Here is a 22,115-nt window from a genome sequence, read left to right as displayed (position 1 = left end):
TTATTCTATGGATGATATTTAAGCAGTGATTTATAAAGACATTTACCATACTAATTAAAATATATCACTGTAGACTAAAGGCCTCTCAGGAGAATAGCCTTATAACCATATATAATACACAAAAGCCATGAATATCCTGTAATTTATATTCTTATAAACGGTGCTTGGTGATGTCATTGGTTACAATGGGAGCTTAGTGATGTCATTTCTGTCACATGACTGTGTATTATAATTGTATTGTGTATTATAATAAATAAAGTACCCTCTGTTGCAAAATGAGGATATTAGAGGTCACCTCGGAGTTCCATGACCTGTATAAAAACACTTGGTCTTCGGCTTTTATATGGTCATGAAACTCCTTGATAACTAATATTATCCTAATGTTTTACAATAGAGGGTACTTTATTCACTATATAATTATTTACTTCTAAATAGGGAACATTTTCCCTTTATGTCTATGGCAGTCAAGGGGTTTTGACCGCTACTATGTCGGGACTATTGCCGCTACTATTGTCAGGATGTAGCAATATCAACCTCTCAGGAATACAATTTTGTTAGCTGCTCAAAACTGTCCAGTTTTTCACAAGACAGACCAGATATTGTAATTGTTACTGAAATTACCTGAGTTTTTCTTTGATCTCCTGCATTGATGCCAGAAAAAGATACAATGTTTCTAAAACTTAATGAAATTAAAAGGCTTTTTGGCAGAGAGCCCAGAATACGCAGCACCTGTACTTTGATACATTTGTAACTAAGATAAGTAAAGATACAATTGTAATTATTTAAGATTAGCAGGTTTCTTGGGAGAACTGAGACTCACAGCTTAAAGGGCAGTTCACCTTTATTAGCAAATCTGTAATAACACAAAAAAACATGGTCCTTAAACCCCTAGAAATGTGTTTAAACGTTGCATAACCTGCAAATTTTGTAAAATGGACATGATATTTAGGGGGTGTGGCCACAAAATGGGCATGGTCCAACATTTTTTGTCATGTGACAGGACTTTTTATTCTTCTTGATTTTCAAATGTTGAGAGGTATGGATGCAGGGCCGCCATCAGAGGGGGACAGGGGGGACAAGCGTACCGGGCCCGGGCATGAAGGGGGGCCCGGCAGCGCTGCATTTTTTTGAAGATCCGGGCCCCCCTTACGAGCGCCCGAGCCGTACGTCTTGCCTCTTCAGTGCCGAATGCGGAAGTGCCGAAAAGCCGAAGCCGATGCGACGAAAAGACCCGAAGTCACGGAAAAAGCCGAAGTCCCGAAGTCACGAAGCGCCGAAAAGACCCGAAGTCACGAAAACAGCCGAAGCCGAAGTCCTGAAGCAGCGCAAAGACCCGAAGTCACGAAAACAGCCGAAGCCGAAGTCCTGAAGCGGTGAAAAGACCCGAAGTCACGAAAGGAGGCGAAGTTGAAGTACTGAAGCCATGAGTTCAATTCTACTGAACACCAGTTTGTGTTTTTTTTTTTTTAATCCCCTGGCCACCAATGTATTATTTTAATATTCTATAGGCCCCTGCCACCAATCTTTTTTTTAAAACTTTTGTTTTTGGGGCCCCAATTTTTTTTTTAACTCGTAAGGGGCCCCTTGCCACCATTGTTTTTTTTGGGTTTTTTTTTTAAAAAAAAAATTAATTTTCTTTTTGGTGGCCCCAAATTTTTTTAACTTGTAAGGGGGCCCCTGCCACCAGTTTTTTTTTTTTTTCAAAAAAAAATTATTTTTTTTTTAAATTTTTTTTGGGGCCCCAATTTGTTTTTAACTTGTAAGGGGGCCCCTGCCACCATTTTTTTTTTTTCAAAAAAATTTTTTTTTCTCCAAATTTTTTTTTTGGGGCCCCAATTTGTTTTTAACTTATAAGGGGGCCCCTGCCGCCAATGTTTTTTTTTTTTTTCAAAAAAAAATTAATTTTTTTTCAAATTTTTTTTTGGGGCCCCAATTTGTTTTTAACTTATAAGGGGGCCCCTGCCGCCAATGTTTTTTTTTTTTCAAAAAAAAATTAATTTTTTTTCAAATTTTTTTTTGGGGCCCCAATTTGTTTTTAACTTAGAAGGGGGCCCCTGCCACCAATGTTTGTTTATTTTTTAGTTATTTTTACATTTTTTTTTGTTGGGGCCCCAAGTTTTTTTTAACAGGGGGCCCCTGCCACCAATGTTTTTAAAAAAAAAAAAATTTTAATTTCTTTTTTTTTGGGGCCCCAATTTTTTTTATAAGGGGGCCCTGACCATCAATAGCTTTTTACAACTTGTGTGGGGGGGGGGTTACTTTTTTAGCGCTGATGTCTGTGTGGTCTTTTAACTGCGATGTGGGCGGGATATGGGGCGGAGCTTGGTCGTCAGTGTGGGCGGGGCCCAGGGGGCCCCAAAAATTTTGTTGTACGGGGCCCCGTGATTTCTAATGGCGGCCCTGTATGGATGTGTGACTACATCCACATTTCTAGTCATGCTCTTTATTTTTTATTATTTGTGTGTGTGTGTGTTTTTTAAAATTATTTCATGTTTTGTTCAGCAGCTCTCCAGTCTAGAATTTCAGCAGCTATCTGGTTGCTAGGGTCCACATTACCCTAGCAACCAGGGAGTGGTTTGAATGAGAGACTGGAACATGGATATTAGAGGGCCTGAATAGAAAGATAAGCAACAAAAAGTATCAATAACAATACACCTGTAGCTTCACAGCAGTGTTTTTTGGCTGCCGGGTCAGTGACCCCCATTTGAAAGCTGGAAACAGAAGAAGAGGGCAAAAAACAGGTCTGGACTGGGATTTAAAAAAAGGCCCTGGCATTTTAAACAGCCTCAGCAGCCTAGTAAATAGTGACTGTTTGTGGCATCTTACAGCAGCCCCTCTGTGCCAGAATTATCAGGATGCCAGTCCGACCTGGCAAATAATAAAAAAAAAAAAGAATTAAGACCAACCGAAAAGTTGCTTAGTTTGGACCATTCTGTAACATGCTAAAACTTAAAGGACAAGGAAAGCTTCAGAGGCATTTTATTGCCAATAGATTAGCTGCAATAGTGAAAGCTAGAATGCTATATTTATTCTGTAGAATGTTTTACCATTCCTGAGTAAAAAGCTATAGAAGCTCTCTGTTTGTTTAGGGTAGCACCTGCTGTATGACATCACTTCCTGCCAGAGTCCTGCTCACTTATAGCTCTGGGCTCAGATTACAGCAGAGAAGGGAGAGGGAAGAAGCAAACTGAGCATGCTCACGCCCGGGGCAAGGAGGGTTAAGCTGAAGGCAGGAAGTCTGATACAGAAGCCCATGTGTACACAATAGAAGGAAAGAAATGCAGTGTTTATTTTGACAGAGGAACTACTTTGAGGGTTTACTGGTGTATTTATATATACCTTTCTGATAAAGCTTGCTCAGTTTTAACCTTTCCTTCTCCTTTAACTAAAAGGGTTGGTTCACCTTCAAACAAATAGTTGGTTTCAGATAGATCACCAGAAATAACTACTTTTTCCAAAGACTTTCTATTTTCTATGTGTGACCGTTTTTCAAATGTTGAAGTGTAAAGTGTCATTTTTCACCTTCTGAAACTGCTCCGGGAGGGGGGGTCGCCGGCCCTGTAAACTGTTCTACGTTGATAGATTTAGTTGATACATTTCTTATCTTTGTCCCTGCTGAGCAGAATCTTTGAGTTCATTACAGGCAACTGTTCGAATTGATACAATAGTTGCCAATACTCCAGAGATGCTGCTGAGCAATGTATCAACTAAGTGTTGCAAAATTGTAACCGTTTAGAGTCTGCGCCTGAATTCTGAGCTGCCAGACTCAGCGAAAGGAACATTCAACTTTAAGCTTAGATTTTGGAAAAACAGTAAAAAAATAAGTTATGAAATATAATTGAAAAAAGTTTTTATTTCTGGAGAACAATCTGAAAACAACTGAATTGAAAAACGTGTTCGGAAACCCCTTTAAACTTTGGTGAAATCTCTACGTCTCTAAACTGTTTATGAGGGATAATTGTTTGGCAGTGTAACCTCTGGTTTGATTCTCTAGTAAATTTGCTAGTACTGTTTATTGCTCATATTATATGAGGCCATTTAAGACTAGCAAGTGGAAGAATGCCATCATATCACAAAACACCGATTAGAATTGTTTTAGCCTGACTGTGGCAGTTTATCTCAAATGAAAAAAGACTTACAGAATAATTATATGTTTATTCACTAACTCAATGAAATTGGAAGGAAGTCTCCGTGACTGCTTTCGATTTCAGTACATGTTAATAAACCAATTGGGATTGTATGTGCCTTGTCTCCTTTCGAGGGAGGAAAAAATACATTGGTATGAATTTTGCTTCAGGATGAATCATAAAAATGTCAATTTTGATACCACTGTGCTTTATGGAGGTCTGGGATCATTAAATGCATAGGCAGATAGGTTGGACGTGTCCCAGAAGATCCACATTGTAACATTAGTAACATAAGTGATTTCATAAAGAAGGAATTAGCAAACTTAGGTATTTTAATGGAATATACAGGTATGGGATCTACTATACAGAAACCATTTACCCAGAAAGTCTCCATATACTAATAATTCCCATTTTTGAAAATTATTTCATTTTCTCTGTAATCATAAAACAGTAGCTTATACTTGATCCAAACTAAGATATAATTAATCTTTATAGATGCAAAACAATCCTATGGGGTTTATTTAATGTTTAAATAATCAGGTATGTGGATCCAAATTATGTTAAGGTCCCTTATGTGGAAAACCCTGGGTCCCGAGCATTCTGGATAAAAGGTATATATATGACTTGTATACCCAAATCACCAATTCGTGGTACTGTAAGTGCTGAGTCTCTGCAACATAGACGTTAAATGGTCTTTTGGGCACAAGATGCAGAGAGAGAGAGATTAAGTAACATTATAGGGCTTATTTACATCTTGTTTGAAGATTCAAATTACGGAAAGAGCCATTATCTGGAAAACCCCTTGTCCCGAGCATTCTGGATAACAGGTCATGTTTCTATACAGTATATGAGAAGTGCAGGTATGGGACCTGTGATCCAGAATACTCGGGACCTGGGGTTTTCCAGATAACTAATCAATCCGTAATTTTGATCTTTATTCCTTGTCTACTAGAAAATCATGTAAACATTAAATTAACTCAGTAGGTTGGTTTTGCTTCCAATAAGGATTAATTATATCTTAGTTTGGATTAAGTACAAGGTGCTGTTTTATTATTACAGAGAAAAAGAAAATCATTTTTAAAAATTTGGATATATGTAAAAATTTGAGTATATGGAAGTTATTGGATAAAATGGAGTCTATGGGAGATGGCCTTTCCGTAACACGGAGCTTTTGGGATAATGGGATAAAGTGGTCCCATACTAGATTTGTGTGCGGAACCAATTTGTAAGACCCGGACCTGCAGCCTGCGAGCCGAACTGCATATTTACCCACTTTAATCCGTTACCTGACCCAGACCACAACTGCCTTATCCGCAACCCAACCTGCAACCCGCCAACCACAATCAAACAGGAAGTGATGTTGCTGCAAACCAGAAGTGACCTCATCAAAAGTGGGCGGGACAGAAACAAGTTTTGAAAAACTTTAAAAGGAGTAAAATATACATAACATAAGAAATTTAGATGAAACCCGCAACCCGACCCTCCACTCATTCCGCAGGGTGCCTGCTCTTTTTGTGGGTAACCCGCGGGTAACCGACCCATACCTGTATTAGTAATCTCTTTCTTCACTTATGTAGAGGTGTCAAGCATCTTTTAGCAGTGTGGACACCCACAATGAAAGAGTGTGATGTAGGGGGAGGTGTAGTGGGGGTTAAGTAGTCAATCAAAGTAGTCATTCAAAAAAACAAAAAAAAAATATTTTTGAAAAAGTCAAACATGTAGGATGGTGCAAGAAAGATTGCTTGTAGTTGAAAAAACTAGATTAAATAGCTGATATACCCACTTCTCCTCTGATCTCACACTGCTAAAACGAACATATAGAAAAATCCTTATGGAATTTGCAGCACAACATTGAAGTGGTGCCTTAAATGTGTCAGAAAACTGGGTTTTCTGTCTCAATGCAGCAGCTCTCAGTTATGTTAATGCATGAGATTCTTATCAGGAAAGATTATGAAGAATTCAACCATTTCAGTACATTGGGTGGAGGCTTGTACTGCGCTGTGTAAAATTACTTATTTTGGTTCACCAATCAAGGACAACCAACTTAATACTTGCATATTGATAGGTAAACATTGGCAGAATTAAAGTTACTTTCCACATCAATCCCTGATAATATTAGACCTTGTAAAGATGTGCAACACTGAAGCATGACGCGTGTATTTTTAGTTGAGGTTGTTGAGCTTTGCCTTGTTGTTAAAAGTCTCATACGTTGTGCTACAGTATATACAGTAAGATTAAATTCTATATACAGGTATAGGAATGATTATCCGGAAACCCGATATCCAGAAAGCTCAGAATTATGGAAAGGCCGTCTCCCATAGACTCCAAATAATCCAAATTTTTTTAAAAAATGATTTCCTTTTTCTCTTTAATAATAAAACAGTAGCTTGTACTTGATCCCAACTAAGATATAATTAATCCTTATTGGAAGCACAACCAGCCTATTGGGTTTATTTAGGGGCATATTTACCAAGGGCCGAATTTCGAATGTAAAAAACTTTGAAATTCGAATTCAAAAAGACCAACCGAAATTAAGGTTTTTTTGGCCTAATAGGTCCTTTTTCGATCAAATAGGTCCGTATTAGAATCGTACGAATCGAAGTAATAGCGCATTCGATCAAATTCGAATCAAAGTTTTTCCCCAAAGAAACTTTGATTTTTCAAAGTCCACCAGTTGACTCCAAGTAGGTTCTAGGAGGTCCCCCATAGGCTAAAACAACAATTCGGCAGGTTTTAGATGGCGATTGGTTGAAGTCGAATTGTTAAAGAGACAGTATTCGATATTCTAATTTTCTAATTTTTTTCAAATTGAAATCGAATTTGGACTATTCCCTAGTCCAAGTACACAAAAAATTGCTTGAAATTCGAATTTTTTTGAATTCGGAAATTCACCTCAAACTGTTATAGTTTTACCCCTCATTGTTTACATGATTTAGTAGACTTAGGGGGATAAGTCAATAATAATATCAAATAATAATATCAAAGGTCAAGTTTTAGAGGGTTGTGAGGTCCTTTATACCTCAAATGAACTCAAATGTTTTCCGACTTAAGAAAAAACTCTAATGGAAAAAACTCCAATCAGTGAATTTAGGGTGAAGAATGTGAAAACTTGAATTAATCGAGTTTTCCATGGGAAAAAACTCGAATTGCTTGAATGAATCAAATTTTCGAACGAAACCCACCATAAAACCCCGAACATTATCTTCAAATGGTTCAAGGGACCTCTGCCATTGACTTGTACATAACCTCGACATGTTTTAGCTGGAATAATTTCGGATTCGAGCTACAGTAGAAAAAAATGTTGTAAAATCCAGGAAAATGTAAAATCAGGGAAATGTAATGCAAATTATATAGGTGGGACCACAAATCCACAATGTAAAATAAAGGAAAACTTAAAATCAGGAGATGTAAAATTGAGCTAAAATTGAGTATAATAATTGTTGAAAAATCTGAGGGGTTTTTTTGCAAAAAATTCTAGTTTTTTTATAAAAACCCAGAAAATGTTTATTTTTTTTTTAACCAGAAAATTCAAGTTTTGACTGAAAACTTTCTTAGGAATTTTTTAGGAAAACACAACTCGACCTTTGATAAATCTGCTCCTTAATGTATAAAAATCCAATTTACGGAAAGATCTTTTATCCAGAAAACTCCAGGTCATGAACATTCTGGATAGCAGGTCCCATACTTGTATGTATGCATGCCTTGCAGGGGGCGGGCCTTCCGCAATGGCCGCATTTTAGGGACCTCCATCTACCTCCAGGCCATTATACAGGGCTACCAACAGACATGAAAATTTATTAGATCAGAATATTACCAGCCGGAAATCTTTCTTCCCCCAGAATCCTGACTCTAGAAGAATAAAGTTTATATATGTATATATGTATGTATCTATATTTAATTAAACGGTGTAGCAATCAAGGTCATATTTTTCTGTTCTGTTTTTGTGTAAATGATATGTGAAGATTTATTTCCCGTTGTGCAGACTGCAGATCATTTAATAGCCAGTAAAGCACAAGCTGATTTATCATAGTCATAATGCAGACAAGTCCAGTAAATACTCAGTTCTGCAATCTCACAGTTGGTTGTACAGGAAGAGTATCTTTTATCCGGAAACCCTTAATCCAAAAACTTCAAAATACTGCAATGGCATTTGCATATCTTTTTGTTGCATTTCATAAGCAATTCTTGATTTCTGACTATTTTGCTCTTTAGCTGTCGTAAAAATACAGAAGCTTGTACCTGTTATGTTAAACAAGCTACATAAATCTAGGTTGGTGGCAAAGCATTCATTCAATTGGTTTTAATTTTTTATTATTTGTCGTTTTTGAGTTATTTAGCTTTTTATTCAGCAGTTTTCCAGATTGCAATTTCAGCAATATGGTTTCTAGGGTCCATTTTACCCTAGCAACCACATACTGATTTGAATAAGAGACTGGAATATGAATAAGAGAGGCCTGAATAGAAAGATGAGTAATAAAAAGTAGCAATAATAATACATTTGTAGCATTACAGAGCATTTGTTTTTTAGATGGGGTCAGTGACCCCCATTTGAAAGCTGGTAAGAGTCAGAAGAAGAAGACAAATATTTCAAAACAAATAAATAATGATGACAGATTGAAAACTTTCTTAAACTTGGCCATTCTGTTCTCAGTTCCTGTGGGTCGTTAACAGCTCCTGACTTGAAGGGGTGGTTCACTTTTAAGTAAACTTTTAGCATGTTATAGAATGGCCAATTCTAATCAACTTTTCAGCCTGTCTTCATTATTTATTTTATATAGTTTTTTTAACATTATTTGCCTTCTTCTAACACTTTTCATCTCTCAAATGGGGGCCTCTAAAACAAATGCTCTGTAGGGCTACAAATTTATTGTTACTGCTACTTTTTATTATGCTCTCCTATTCATATTCCAGTCTTTTATTTAATTCCATGCATGGTTGCAAGGGTAATTTGGTCCCTAGCAACCAGACAGCTGACACTGAAAACTGGAGAGCTGTTGAATTAAAAACGAAATAAAAAAAACGCAAATATTAAAACCTATTGTAAATTGTCTCAGAATATCACTCTTTACATCATATAGGTATGGGATCCGGTATCCGGAAACCCGTTATCCAGAAAGCTCCAAATTACAGAAAGGCCGTCTCCCATAGACTCCATTTTATTCAAATAATCCAAAGTTTTAAAAATGATTTCCTTTTTCTCTGTAATAATAAAAGAGTCGCTTGTACTTGATCCCAACTAAAATATAGTTAATCCTTATTGGAAGCAAAACCAGCCTTTTGGGTTTATTTAATGTTTACATGATTTTCTAGTAGACTTAAGGTATGAATATCCAAATTACGGAAAGATCTATTATCCGGAATACCCCAGCATTCTGGATAATAGGTCCCATACCTGTACTATAAATTAACTCAATGGTGAACAACCTCTTGAAAAACCATAAATACAGTAGAGTCCTGTAGCGGGTCGGGTAGGATTTTAAGGTGCAGGTATAGATGCGGTTCTGCGGGTCGGGTTGCGGGTCTTATCTTATTTTATATTGTCTATATTTTAGTCCTTTTAAAATTATAAAAGTGGTTGTTTCTGTCCCGCCCCCTTTGGATAATGTCACTTCCAGTTTGCAGCAACATCACTTCCTGTTTGTTGATGGTCAGTGGGTTGCCGGTCAAGTTGCAGATAAGGCAGTTGCGGGTCTAAGTCTGGTAGCAGATCAAAGTGGGTAAATTTGGGGGTTCGGGTCGTGGGCTGCAGGTTTGGGTCGGGTCCAGACTCTTAACATACAGTATCTAAAAACTCAACTGTACAATTAACTAAAAATTGTTGTGGTTAAGAACTGTAGGATCTATTATTATATAGCATGAAATGCATTGGATGGACATCCTGAAGTAGGTGTCCCATTTTTTCTTACTCTTACCCCAAACCCACAAATGTTCCAGATGATGAACCTCAAGTGAAAGTCTTCAACAATAAAATCATCTTTTCATTTTAATTAGCCTCTTAAAATAATAAACATGTTCAAAAGACTTTATTTGTTATGAATGTGGATTTTAGATTAAAAAAAACAAAAAACATGCATAGAACCGAATTAGGGGTTGCAGGAAAATGTTTTTTTTATAGATCAAGCAATAGTATAATAATAATAGTATAGTTAAGAATTCCATAAATGTTTTTAAGAACTACAAGGTAATAAAAATTGCTTAAATATATGGATGTGTGTTTTCTTGCCTAGATAGAAGAACACACTGCAGTTATCTACCTTTCTTCAGTGATTGATTTGTACTATATAAAGCAACAGGGGGTACCAGTTATTTAATTAGATTTTCAAGAAAAAGGTGCATGTTTGTAAATGAGCTGGGACTGTAAATATTCCCTGAGCCAGCTGGAGACTTGATAGTCCAGCAGTTGAACGGAACAAAAGCTTTTCTCTAACTTCTTAATTCAGGAAAAATATATATCGCCTTTAGTATGCACAAAAACCTCTAGCAAGAAAAATGTAGTATTCTTGATTAAAGTCTTTTTCTTTGGATTATATGTACAATAGCTGCAACCAGTCAGTGTCCTTCGGTAATTGGAGTGCACATACAAACACATCCTATGTTTTACATTTATGAATACAGGTATGGGATCTGTTATCTGGTAACCTGTTATCCAGAAAGCTCTGAATTATGGGAAGGCCATCTCCTATAGACTCCTTTTAATCAAATAATTGAAATTTTTAAAATTGATTTCCTTTTTCTCTATAATAAAACAGTAGCATGTACTTGATCCAAACTAAGATATAGTTAATCCTGATTGGAAGCAAAACCAGCTGATTGGGTTTATTTAATGCTTACATGATTTTTAGTAGATTTAGTGGAAGATTTACTAAGGTTTGAAAAAGTAAATTTGAATTTTCTAATTCTTTTTGGTCAAAACCGACAATTTCGAATTTAAAAGCACCAACTTGAATTTGAATGTGAGATTTATCACATCTCGACTCTGGAAACAGTTCTAATTAGAATATTAAAACCTGCCGAGTTCATGTAGAAGTCAATGGCAGAGGTCCCTTGAACTATTTGATAGGTAATAGTAGCGATGAGTTTTCGGGTTTTCGGGTCGGGACTATTCGATTGAATTTTAGATGTTCAATTTTTTTTTTTTTAAAGAATTCACATTCAAACTTTGATAACCCCCTTAAAATATGGTGATCCAAATTACAGAAAGATCCCTTATGCAGAAAACTCCAGGTTCCAAACATTCAGTATAACATGTCCCATACTGTATCCTGATATAGACTACTGGTCTTCATATCATACATATTGTAGAAGGTTGAATTCACCTTTAGATTTCAAAACATCATTCTCATAGCAAACTTCTGGCTCTAGGAGTAAGCTATGGAGCATAATGGATTTTTGTTTTGCTCCTGATGTACAGTAGGCTTTCCCCTTCCCACTCGTAATTTGCATATACAAATTCAGATTCGGAATCTGTTTGGTATTCGGCCAATAGGGATGTAGCGAACTGTTCTGCTGCGAACTAGTTCGCGCGAACTTCGACCGTTCGCGTCCGCCGAATGTTCGCGAACGTTTGGGAACGTTCGCATTTTGAGTTCGCGTTCGATTCGAATACAAGTCGTTCGACCATTCGACCATTCGAATTCCTTCGACCGCTAAAAATCGAACGATTTCCATTCGATCAAACGATTGTAAGCATTCGATCGAATTAAAAGCATTCGATCGAATGGCTTCGATCGTTCGATTCGAATGAAAATCCTTCGATCGAATGATTAAAATCCTTCGATCGTTCGAATCGAACGATTTTAGCGGGTGTTTGAAGTTCGCGAACTGTCCGCGAACGTTCGCATTTTTTGTCGGTGTTCGCGAACACCAAATCGGCAGTTCGCTACATCCCTATCGGCCAAATCGGCATTGCCCCGCCCCGTGAAATCACAAATAGACCCTGTTGCATAACCGACCCATCCCTGTGATGTCACGTCCCCTCACCAGATCATGAGCAACAGAAAGGTAGCAACCTTAGCTATACCTCTGGTAGTTACATGAGTAATTGGAATACATGATGCAATATTTATCAACCACAGGCAGTTTTTTTACAGTTGCAGCAAATAACTTACAATATAAGAGGATGTAAAGGCAAAAACATAAAATCCCATTTTTACTTTGTTTTAATGAAAAAGAAATCTGTCTCCAATATACTTTAATTAAAAACGTTTTTATAAGACACCTGACTGTATGCAGTGAAATTCCCTCTTAATTTACTTGCTGAGGATAGAAAACTCCAGACGGTCCCTAACTGCTTTTACTTTCAAATGGCAGGGGCAGCTTTGTTTGTTTCCCTGTAAAGCAGCCGGCGACCATATAGAGATTCGTATTCGCAGACCCTGTACAATTTGTATATTCTGATTATCAATCAGTCTTGCTGTATCTGCTTCTATGGCAGATATTATTTGACTTGTGCTGTCTTAAAAATTCATGACAATCCCTCAGCTTAACCTCCCAACTGAAGCCCAGACCACACTGAGCATGTGCATGATCTTGGTCTTGCAAAGATGTTTAACAAAGTTACAAGATGATGACCCCCCTGCGTCCAATTATGAAAGCATAAATGATTTGTTTTATTAGGCTTCTGGTGCTCTAAGTTCATGTTTATGTATCTTATAAAAAATACAGCATTTCTAGCATTATTCTATTTTAGACTTTAGTTCCCCTTTAAGGGTTCTTTTGAAATGGGTTTTAATGAAATCACTTTAGAAGCTGAGCATTTTTTTTTGATACAATACAGTACTTTTGCCTTTGTTTTTTGCCAGATGGAACATGTTTATAACAAATCTCAGCTTCTGTTTATACCCTATAAATATTCTGTATGTGGCAGATTTTGTTCAGAGAATTAATGTGTTTAGAAACCCAGAAAACCTTGTGCCTTTCATTTTAATTCCTCAATATTCTGTTGACAGGTACAAACACATGGTAGACAGGCTTTTCTTTATATAAATGCAGCTCCGATGATATGCTGCTTAAGGCCTTTTAATACTCCTGACTGTTTGCAGTTGGACTGACTGTTGCTTATGGAAATGGTATGTGGCAGTTCAGATTTGTACTTTTAGACTCCACTGATAAGTCTGAAGTCAGTTGTGAAAATGCAGTGTGCAAGTATATAGTCTATCTGCTTTGCTCTGTTCAAATTGTAACATAAGGTACCTTTGGTCCAAAAGTCCATTCAGGAAGTTTTCAGCTGGAAGCTTGGTCCATCATATTGGAATTAAAAGAAAACTATACTCGCTGAATAATGTAGGTCTCTATAAAAAGATATTACATAAAACAGCTTCATGTAAATAAACCATTTTCAACAATATCGTATTTGCCATTGTGTAATCATAAATAGAAAACTGCCATTTTAAAAAATAAGGGCCGCCCCTTGGGATCCTAGGATTCACAGTGCACACAAACAAACCATACATGTTAGGTCACACAAGCCAATTAACAGACAGAGTTATGTCTTTCTCTGCAATAATTAAACAGTACAGGTATAGGATTCATTATCTGGAAACCCGTTACCCAAAAAAACTCTGATTTACGGGAAGGCCATCTCCCATGGACTCCATTTTAATCAAATAATTCAAAATTGTTTCTCTGTAATAATAAAACAGTACCTTGTACTTGAGCCCAACTAAGAAATAATTAATCCTTAATGGAGGCAAAACAATACCAATACATTTTAAAGGCACTACAGGGGTATAGAATACAGTTATAGAATAACTTACTAAACAACCAAGGTAGTGTGGAAGTACTCCTAGGCTAATTAATATCAGCAAGTTGCTAAATAATTCACCCTTCATTCTACAGATGAGCAAAATTTGCAGTTGTGTACATGGAAGGTCTCCCGAAATTAAAGTTTTGAGATATCTTTATCTGAACATAGTGACCTACTTTCTCAGACAATTATGGTAAAACCATGAGATAGAACTGGAGCGGACTGGAGTGCAGCACCTTTTCTTTGTCTCTCCAGACAGCAACTGAAGGTTGACTTATTCTTCATAATAAAACATTCTTAAATGTGTAACTGTGCAGTAGATACTGTGTATATATAAATATTCCCTTTTTCTCTGTAATAAAAAAAACATTGCTTGTACTTGATCCCAACTAAGATATAATTAATCCTTATTGGAAGCAAAACCAGCCTATTGGGTTTATTTAATGTTTACATGATTTTCTAGTAGACTTAAGGTATGAAGATCCAAATTACTGAAAGGTCCCTCATCCAGAAAACCCCAGGTCCCGAGCATTCTGGATAACAGGTCCCATACCTGTATCTGAACAATTCCCTCAGTCACAGATGGTGTACAATTGCAAATAATATAATTATGAACATATTACACTGCCTAAAAGCTTTGGTATTGCTGAGAACTGCAATCCCACTTGATGGATATGGAGCTGGCATTAAGCTGACAAGCCAAATTTTCTCATTATGATGTTAATGTTTATTTCTATTTCATTTTATTTGTTACAAACCAAAAAGGCTATTTTTTATGTACTGAGCACCCAAGGGATAGTTATCAAAGCTGGCATCAAGATCCGCACATCATTTAACAACACTGTATTGGCAAAAACGGGCATCTGCATTCAAGTAGATGAAAATGTTAAGCCTGTGAGGTTCATTAAAGAAAAAATATCTTTTGAGACTCAGCATACTCAAGACTGACAAATAACCTGTCATATAATGTGAAGTTAAAGAAAATAAAAGTGTTTGTCATTTCTGCTTATGACAGAGTTAGCAAAATAATTTAATTTAAGAATTGAAGTTGATATATTTAAAAGGAATTGTGAGATCTTATACAAAATATAGCATCTGGCCAGCGACCCCCCCCCTTGTGTGGCCCCCCCACATGAAACTGCCTGCTGTGACTGCTTACCTTGTGTAAGATTTAAAAGGTATCAATACTGACATTAACTGGCATTGTTTACACCTCAAATTCAGACAGTAATCCCCCCTGCATTGTTCACACATGTAACACCTCCATTATTCACATCTGTAACACCTCTATTGTTCACACTCCTAAAGCCCTGTACTGTTCACTGTATGGTGGTGACGTAATTACGTTGCATATTGACGATCAGTCCGGCTAAATTTTACATGTAAATTGCTTTTTCGCTTGACTTTTTTTCTCAAAAGTTTACTAAAATTCTACCAAGATGTCTTCCTCCAAGGCTTTTTTTTTTATATACAGAACGAATTATCATCCTAATAGAGAAGCAAATAAATGTTTCAACTGGCATATAAATGCATATTATCATGTGCGTATGGTTTCATTGGCATATTTCGCTCGACCGCACGTTTGTAAAAATGCAATGTGGAGACGCCCCGTGTGACCTCGTCCCTTAGCAATAACGTCCTAATGTACAAATGCAGTGACATTCAGGTAGCCCTAAACATCTGTTTTATTCACAGCAGAGTTTTCAAGACACAAGAACTTGCAACACTTTGTCACAAAAGCAGGGTCGGACTGGAGTAATCAGAGGGCCCACCGGGACTGCCACATGTAGGTCCCTCGAGGCAGTCACCAGGGGCCCCCTCCTGGCTTACCTCTGCACACCTCCCTCTCGGGCCTCTGTCTCCATCTGCGCGCTCCTGTGTAAATGCTGGTGCGGCGTGCACGCCTGCATGAACGTCTGTGCAGTGCACGCCTGCGCGAGCTCACTCGCACTGCGTGCCTGCGCTCCGTGGACTTTTTTTCAATGGGGAGCCTGATCTGGAAACATGGTGGGGGCCCATGAGGGCCGAGGCCCACCGGGTTTTTTCCCGGTGTCCCACCAGTCCAGTCCAACACTGCACAAAAGCAATAATAACAAATGTTTTTCATTCACCAGTACAGCCTGGTTCACTGGCAGACTGACTGTACAGGTCCTGCTCTTTACAGCAAGGTTTTACCCTACTTAGTTGATACAGTCTTGGGTTTTTCCAGAGCTTCCCACACAAAATTCTCCTTACTTCAGAAAGCCTTGCAGCCTCGTAGTCGCTCAGACTTTCTTCTTCCCCCTGGTGAGAGCATTCATTAGATTACATGCTGATTCCGCAGCTTTAAAATTCTCTTCTCTGATTCGCTGAGATATGCACCTTCCCTGTAGTGTTTTCCCAGCCACTGTGCCACTATATACAGTATATATTGTGATATACTGTAGTATTGCACTCAAAGGGAATATGTGAAAAATAAAGATTTATTTTTGGTGTTTGAAACGTCAGATTTTTTTTTAATATTTTTTTTTCACAAGTGTTCCGATTGAGTGTGCTACTGTGTCACTTTATTTACCAGCACGTTGCTATAAAAATTTAGTGAGTACTCCTCCGTTGTTCTTAGCATACAATGAACATGCTGTAAGGGATTTGGGGAATATTTTAAGGTGGCCATAGACTTTACAATTATGATCTTTAGTTTCAACACACTTGTAGAGCTGAATCGTCAGATTTTAAAGGAGAAGGAAAGCTACAGAGGCATTTTATTGCCAATAGATTAGCCGCAATTGTGCAAGCTAGAATGCTATATTTATTCTGTAGAATGTTTTACGATACCTGAGTAAAAAGCTCTAGAAACTCTCGGTTTGTTTAGGATAGGTGCTGCAGTATTAACATGGTGTGACATCACTTCCTGCCTGAGTCTCTCCCTGCTCTGGGCTCAGATTACAGTAGAGAAGGGGGTGGGGGGGGGTGGGAAGAGGAGCAAACTGAGCATGCTCTTGCCCAGGGCAATGAGGTTTAAGCTGAAAACAGGAAGTCTGATACAGAAGCCCATGAGTACACAATAGTAGGAAAGAAATGCAGTGTTTCTTTTGACAGGGGACTCAGAGCAGCACTACTTTGAGTGTTTGCTGGTATATTTAGATGGACCTTTCTGATAAGGCTTACTTAGTTTTAACCTTTCCTTCTCCTTTAAGGTAGAAACAATAGAATTCTACCTGTATATGATGATAACAATGGGTGATGTTCAGGTGCCTTCAAAGGCAGGCAATGTTCGAGTACCTTCAAAGGCTCCCGATCAAAATTTTACGGCCAGCCCAATCGACTAGCCAACCGATATCAAAGTCTTCTGCCTATATCGGTTGGCTCGTCTCCCACCATACACGCACCGAATATTGTATGAAAATTAGTTTTGTACAATATTATAGGTGCGTCCATGGTCACCTTTAAGGCAAAGAATAGTTATTCTAATCAGGAATAGGACAGGCAGAACCGGGCATAGAGAAGGCACAGACAAGAGTGGGATAGAGTGGGCAAAGAGACAGGAACCAGCAGGATTGGGACTAAGCAATCATAGAGACAGGAACAGGAAGATGTGGGATAGAGCGGGCTTACAGACAGGAACAGGGATTGAAGCAGGGCAGACTCAGGGCAGACTCAGGGCAGGAATAGGATCAGGCAGGACAAGTAAGGCAGAGCTGGAACAGGACTGTAGCAAGAATGGCGAGAGCAAGAGGAGCAAGAGCTAGGGGCTAGCCACAGTTCTCAGGCTACCAAAACCTAATGCTCAGGAAAGGACGTACTGCGGGAGATGAGTTTGTATAGGAAATAGCTGGCTATGATTGACTGACCAATAAAGCTGTAGGGTTGTGATGGAAAAACAAGGTGAAAACATGAGAAGAGAGAACTTGCCAGCTGCTCTCCTGGCCCAGTGGTTAAGGAGAGCAGCCCGCAACCAGGAGATTTCTAGCCTGACTTCCAGAAGAGTCTTATTCTGAAACTATGACAACAATGCTTAACCTGTTTACATATCTTTAACATTTACAATTTATTGTTTTCATTTATTGCAGGGGAGTTCTTAAAGTGGATGTAAACATTCAAAATATCGACATTGACCAATGCTCAAATGAAGGATGGTTTTCTGGAACTCACAGATGCCAGCATAACAGCTCAAAGGTGTTGTATCCTGATTTTATGCATTTTGACAAAAAAGTAGACACCGCTGAAGCATATGTGCAAACTGTATTTTTTTTGTTTGTTCGTGAATTATGAATTCTTTTTAGTAATTATTGATGATGGTGTTCAGAAGGTATTTTTACTAAATGGTCTTAAAATAGGACTGCAAAGAGCTGCAGTGCATGATTACGTATCAGTATCTCAGAACACTTGCCTAATCTATTTTATCCTGAATAAGCCGAAATTTACCGCTGACTTTATTGGAAGATTATATTTCAGATTGGTCTAAATGTGCTCCGTGAAATTCCATCTATTTTGAATCCTTACTTTTTATGCGTTTAATGCATTTTGAGACGTTTGTGTGCTTTTTGTAATTATTCTTGCAGCAACATAAAACTATTGTCATGCCATGTGCTTAGTATCATGTAACTAATTAATTTGTACTTTATTAAGAGGGTATAAAGTTATTTTTTCATCCTAATATAAAATGATCCTTACTGGATAACCATTTTTCTGCGGCTAATTAAATTCAGCATGCTGAGACTTCCTGTAGTGTAGCAGTTGTATAATCTGGAAAATGGCTGGACAAGCACAATTTTCCTTTTAATTGTACCTTTTGATTGAATAAGCAGCATTGAATTAATGATATTTTTTTATGCAATCAATGAAGTTGATTCTAAAGGGTAGCAATTATATTTTTAAAACCTGCTGATATCAGTCCGTCTGTCTATCACCAGCTAGACCATTCCTTAACATCATTGTTTTGGAACTGAAGAACCACAGCATTTTTAAAATTCATAAACGACTATAGTTATGGGATCCGTTATCCATTACCCAATTATCATTTACTCAATTACTGAAAGGCCGTCTCCCGTCTACTCAATTTTATTCAAATAATCAGATTTTTTTAAATAATTTCCTTTTTCTCTAATAATAAAACAGAACCTTGTACTTTATCCCAACTAAGGTATTCTTATTTATTATTAGAAGCAAAAAACAGCCTATTGGGTTTCTTTAATGATTAAATGATTTTCTAGTAGACTTAAGGTAGATCCAAATTATGATAAGACACCTTATCCAGAAAACCCAACACCACCAATCATTCTGGATAAAAGGTCCTTTACCTGTACTTCTAATTTAAAGTCATGGCTTGCACATTATGCCATGATAAAAATACTAATTTTGTAATTTGTCATAGGCCCTGGCCTAGAACAATTCTGTAATGTGCTACTACTGTAGAAAATAATGTGGGGTGAGAGCCACCAGCGAGAATGACAGAAACTCTTTGTTGTGTATTTGCTTGTGCTTATTTCCTTTTTCAAGATAGTTCTGTTGCAGACAGTAACTTTCCTCACTGCTTTCCCCTATTTGCCTCTTCAACTATTTAAAGAGAGGGTGGCAGGGGGCCCTAAGTGCTTGAAGTTGCTCTACAGGGTCCTACAGAGTAACTTACTCATGGTTTTTGTTATTAAAAAGTGGCGATTAATAGCGATGAGTGAAGCTGTTTCACTTTGGAAAATTTGCAAAACCATGAAAAAAATATGTGAAATGGCAACATTTTGCTGAAAATTAGGCAAATGCACTATGGGTCAATGGGTTTTGTTTTTTATCGCTCCAAATGTATTGTAGTGTCCACTCAAATATCTATCACCACCATCTCTGGGCAAACAAAATTTATGGCAAAACTTTAATATTGCTATTGGCACTTTTCTAAGCAAATAAAAAGACATGAGGGCTCATTTACAGTGCCCAGACCCGTATTTGTGGAAAGGCCACAAAGGCCCAGGCCTAGGAGGACAGCATTTTAGGGGGACGGCATGAAAGTGGCGGGCGGGGAGATTGAAAAAACTTCGAAATTCAAATTCAAAAAGACCAACCAAAATTAAGTTTTTTTTTGATCGAATAGGTCAGTTTCCGATCGAACAGGTCCGTATGCGGCCGAATTGTACGAATCGAAGGAATAGCACATTCGATCGAATGCCAAAAAAACCTTAAATTTTTCAAAGTCCACCAATTGACTCCAAATATGTGAATGTAGGCGAATGGCCGAAGTCAAATTTTTAAAGAGACAGTACATGATAAATTTCGATATTCGATTTGTTTGAATTTTTTTCAAATTTGGACTATTCCCTAGTCGAAGTACACAAATAATAGCTCGTAATTCAAATTTTTTTCATTCGAAAATTTACCTCGACCTTTGATAAATCTGCCCCTTTGTCTTTAAATTGTCATGTCTTAATTGCAGAAAATTGTGCACTACATGTTTCGGCTCATCAGCCATGCACCTGATGAAGGCTGATGAGCCGAAACATGTAGTGCACAATTTTCTGCAATAAAAACATGACAATTTAAAGACAAAGTGTGCTCTCTGGGTCATACTTACCCCCATCAGTGTGCTCTCTGGGTACTATTTATATTTACTTGGAATTTCATGCACTCTGTGGGGACTAAAGCCTGTTGAGAAGCACGAAAACACGTATTCAACAATAAGGACAATCTTGTATCTACTTGGTAGGTATGACCCCTCCCACCCCTGCCTTGCACATCATTCACAATTGCCTTTCCGAATGGGCACTGAGGGGCAAGCTCTTCGACTTGCGTTCCCTGGGGACATAGATGATCCTATTGGTGAAATTCTAGACAATATCAAAATGCAAATTTCACCAATATAAGGCAAAAAAAAGGTGCACATCCCTGATGATAAACAGGAGTCGGATATCATCCATGGCTTCCTATGCTGCTAAAAAATTAATATAATCAGTTCATGCATTTAAAATATTTAAATATTTTGGTGTTTTTGTCCTTTTAAATATTTCTGAAATAGATATAATGTAAGGTTACTAGAGCCGATGATAATCTTTCATTGTCTTTTGTGCGAGTATATTGCCATTTTTCTGGCGGATGAATCATGGACAACCGCTATCATAATGCAGAGAGATGCCAGCGGCCTGCCTATGAAAACATATTTAACTCAGGTTGTGAAGACATTTTACCTGAGCCACGTTACCATGGAAACTAGTTTCTCATAGCATGGGAAAAACCATTCTAGTAAAGTGAAGAATGTATTCATTCAGCAAACATAAGGTCACATTTAATGTTAGAGTTAAGCTTGAATGAATGGATGCTGTGACCCATAAACATTGGCAAAATGAAACAGTAATAGAGAAAACGCTTAACTATATATCGCATTGTATACATCTTTACCTGATTTCAGTTTAACAAATTATTTGTAACGTTCAGACAATTTTGTCTGCCGCAAGGAATTATATCAATTCTCTTATATACTGCTACTGGGTCGCAAGGATGTGTTTTAAGTCATAATTATATAAGTTGTTCACCTTAAAATGATATTTAGAGGCTGGTTTATTAATTTTCAAGATCAATAGAATACAAAATGAGATTGACTCTAGCAGCCAAAGTGTTTAAATTATTAAGATTTTTCCATTTAAAACAATATACACTAGAACCTTGCTTTTACATTATCCCAGGGACTGATACAAATAAACATATAATCTACAGTCTGGTCATTTCCCTATGGGACCAGACTGTAAATTATATCCTTATAATACACAAAAGCCATGAATATCCTGTAAATTATATCCTAATAAACGGTGAGTTCTGATGTCATCAGTTGTCACAACTCACTGAAATTTGTGTATTATAATAAATAAAGTACCCCCAGTTGTAAAATATGAGGATATTAGAAGTCACCTCGGAGTTCCATGACCTGTATAAAAACACTCGGCCTTCTTATAATATCCTTATATTTTACAAGAGGGGGTTCTTTATTCACTATATAAACAGCACGTTCTGACGTCAGAACGTGCCGTTTATAACAGGGGCCCCAGGCCACCGAATTTGACGCAGCACGTCCGAATTTGGCGCAGAGCGCCCGGAACGGACGCTGTCACGTCAGTAATGGACGCTGTTATGTCAGTAATGGACGCTGTCGCGTCAGTAACGGACGCCGGCCCCCCAAATTGGACGCCAGTGAAAAGAATTTGACGCCGGCGACCAGAATTTCGACTCCAACCCCCCTCCCAACCCCCCCACAAAATGTAGATTATAATGCATAAAATACCCCCTAC

General features: G+C 37.6%; 1 protein-coding gene across 1 annotated transcript in view; it reads left to right on the top strand.

Moving 5' to 3' along the window:
• The window catches only part of gpr158.L (G protein-coupled receptor 158 L homeolog), a 124,771-nt gene that overhangs the window by 11,577 nt on the left and 91,079 nt on the right, over nt 1–22,115 (top strand). Inside the window, exon 2 of the mRNA XM_018267246.2 lies at nt 17,922–18,027. Within this exon, the coding sequence (XP_018122735.1) occupies nt 17,922–18,027 (106 nt within the window). The remainder of the gene's footprint in view (nt 1–17,921; nt 18,028–22,115) is intronic.

This window comes from Xenopus laevis, chromosome 6L (assembly GCF_017654675.1).
Source record: "Xenopus laevis strain J_2021 chromosome 6L, Xenopus_laevis_v10.1, whole genome shotgun sequence".
In the NCBI taxonomy this organism is placed as follows: domain Eukaryota; kingdom Metazoa; phylum Chordata; class Amphibia; order Anura; family Pipidae; genus Xenopus; species Xenopus laevis.
Note: the sequence above shows the minus strand (reverse complement) of the source record. Positions and strands in the feature narration are given on the sequence as shown.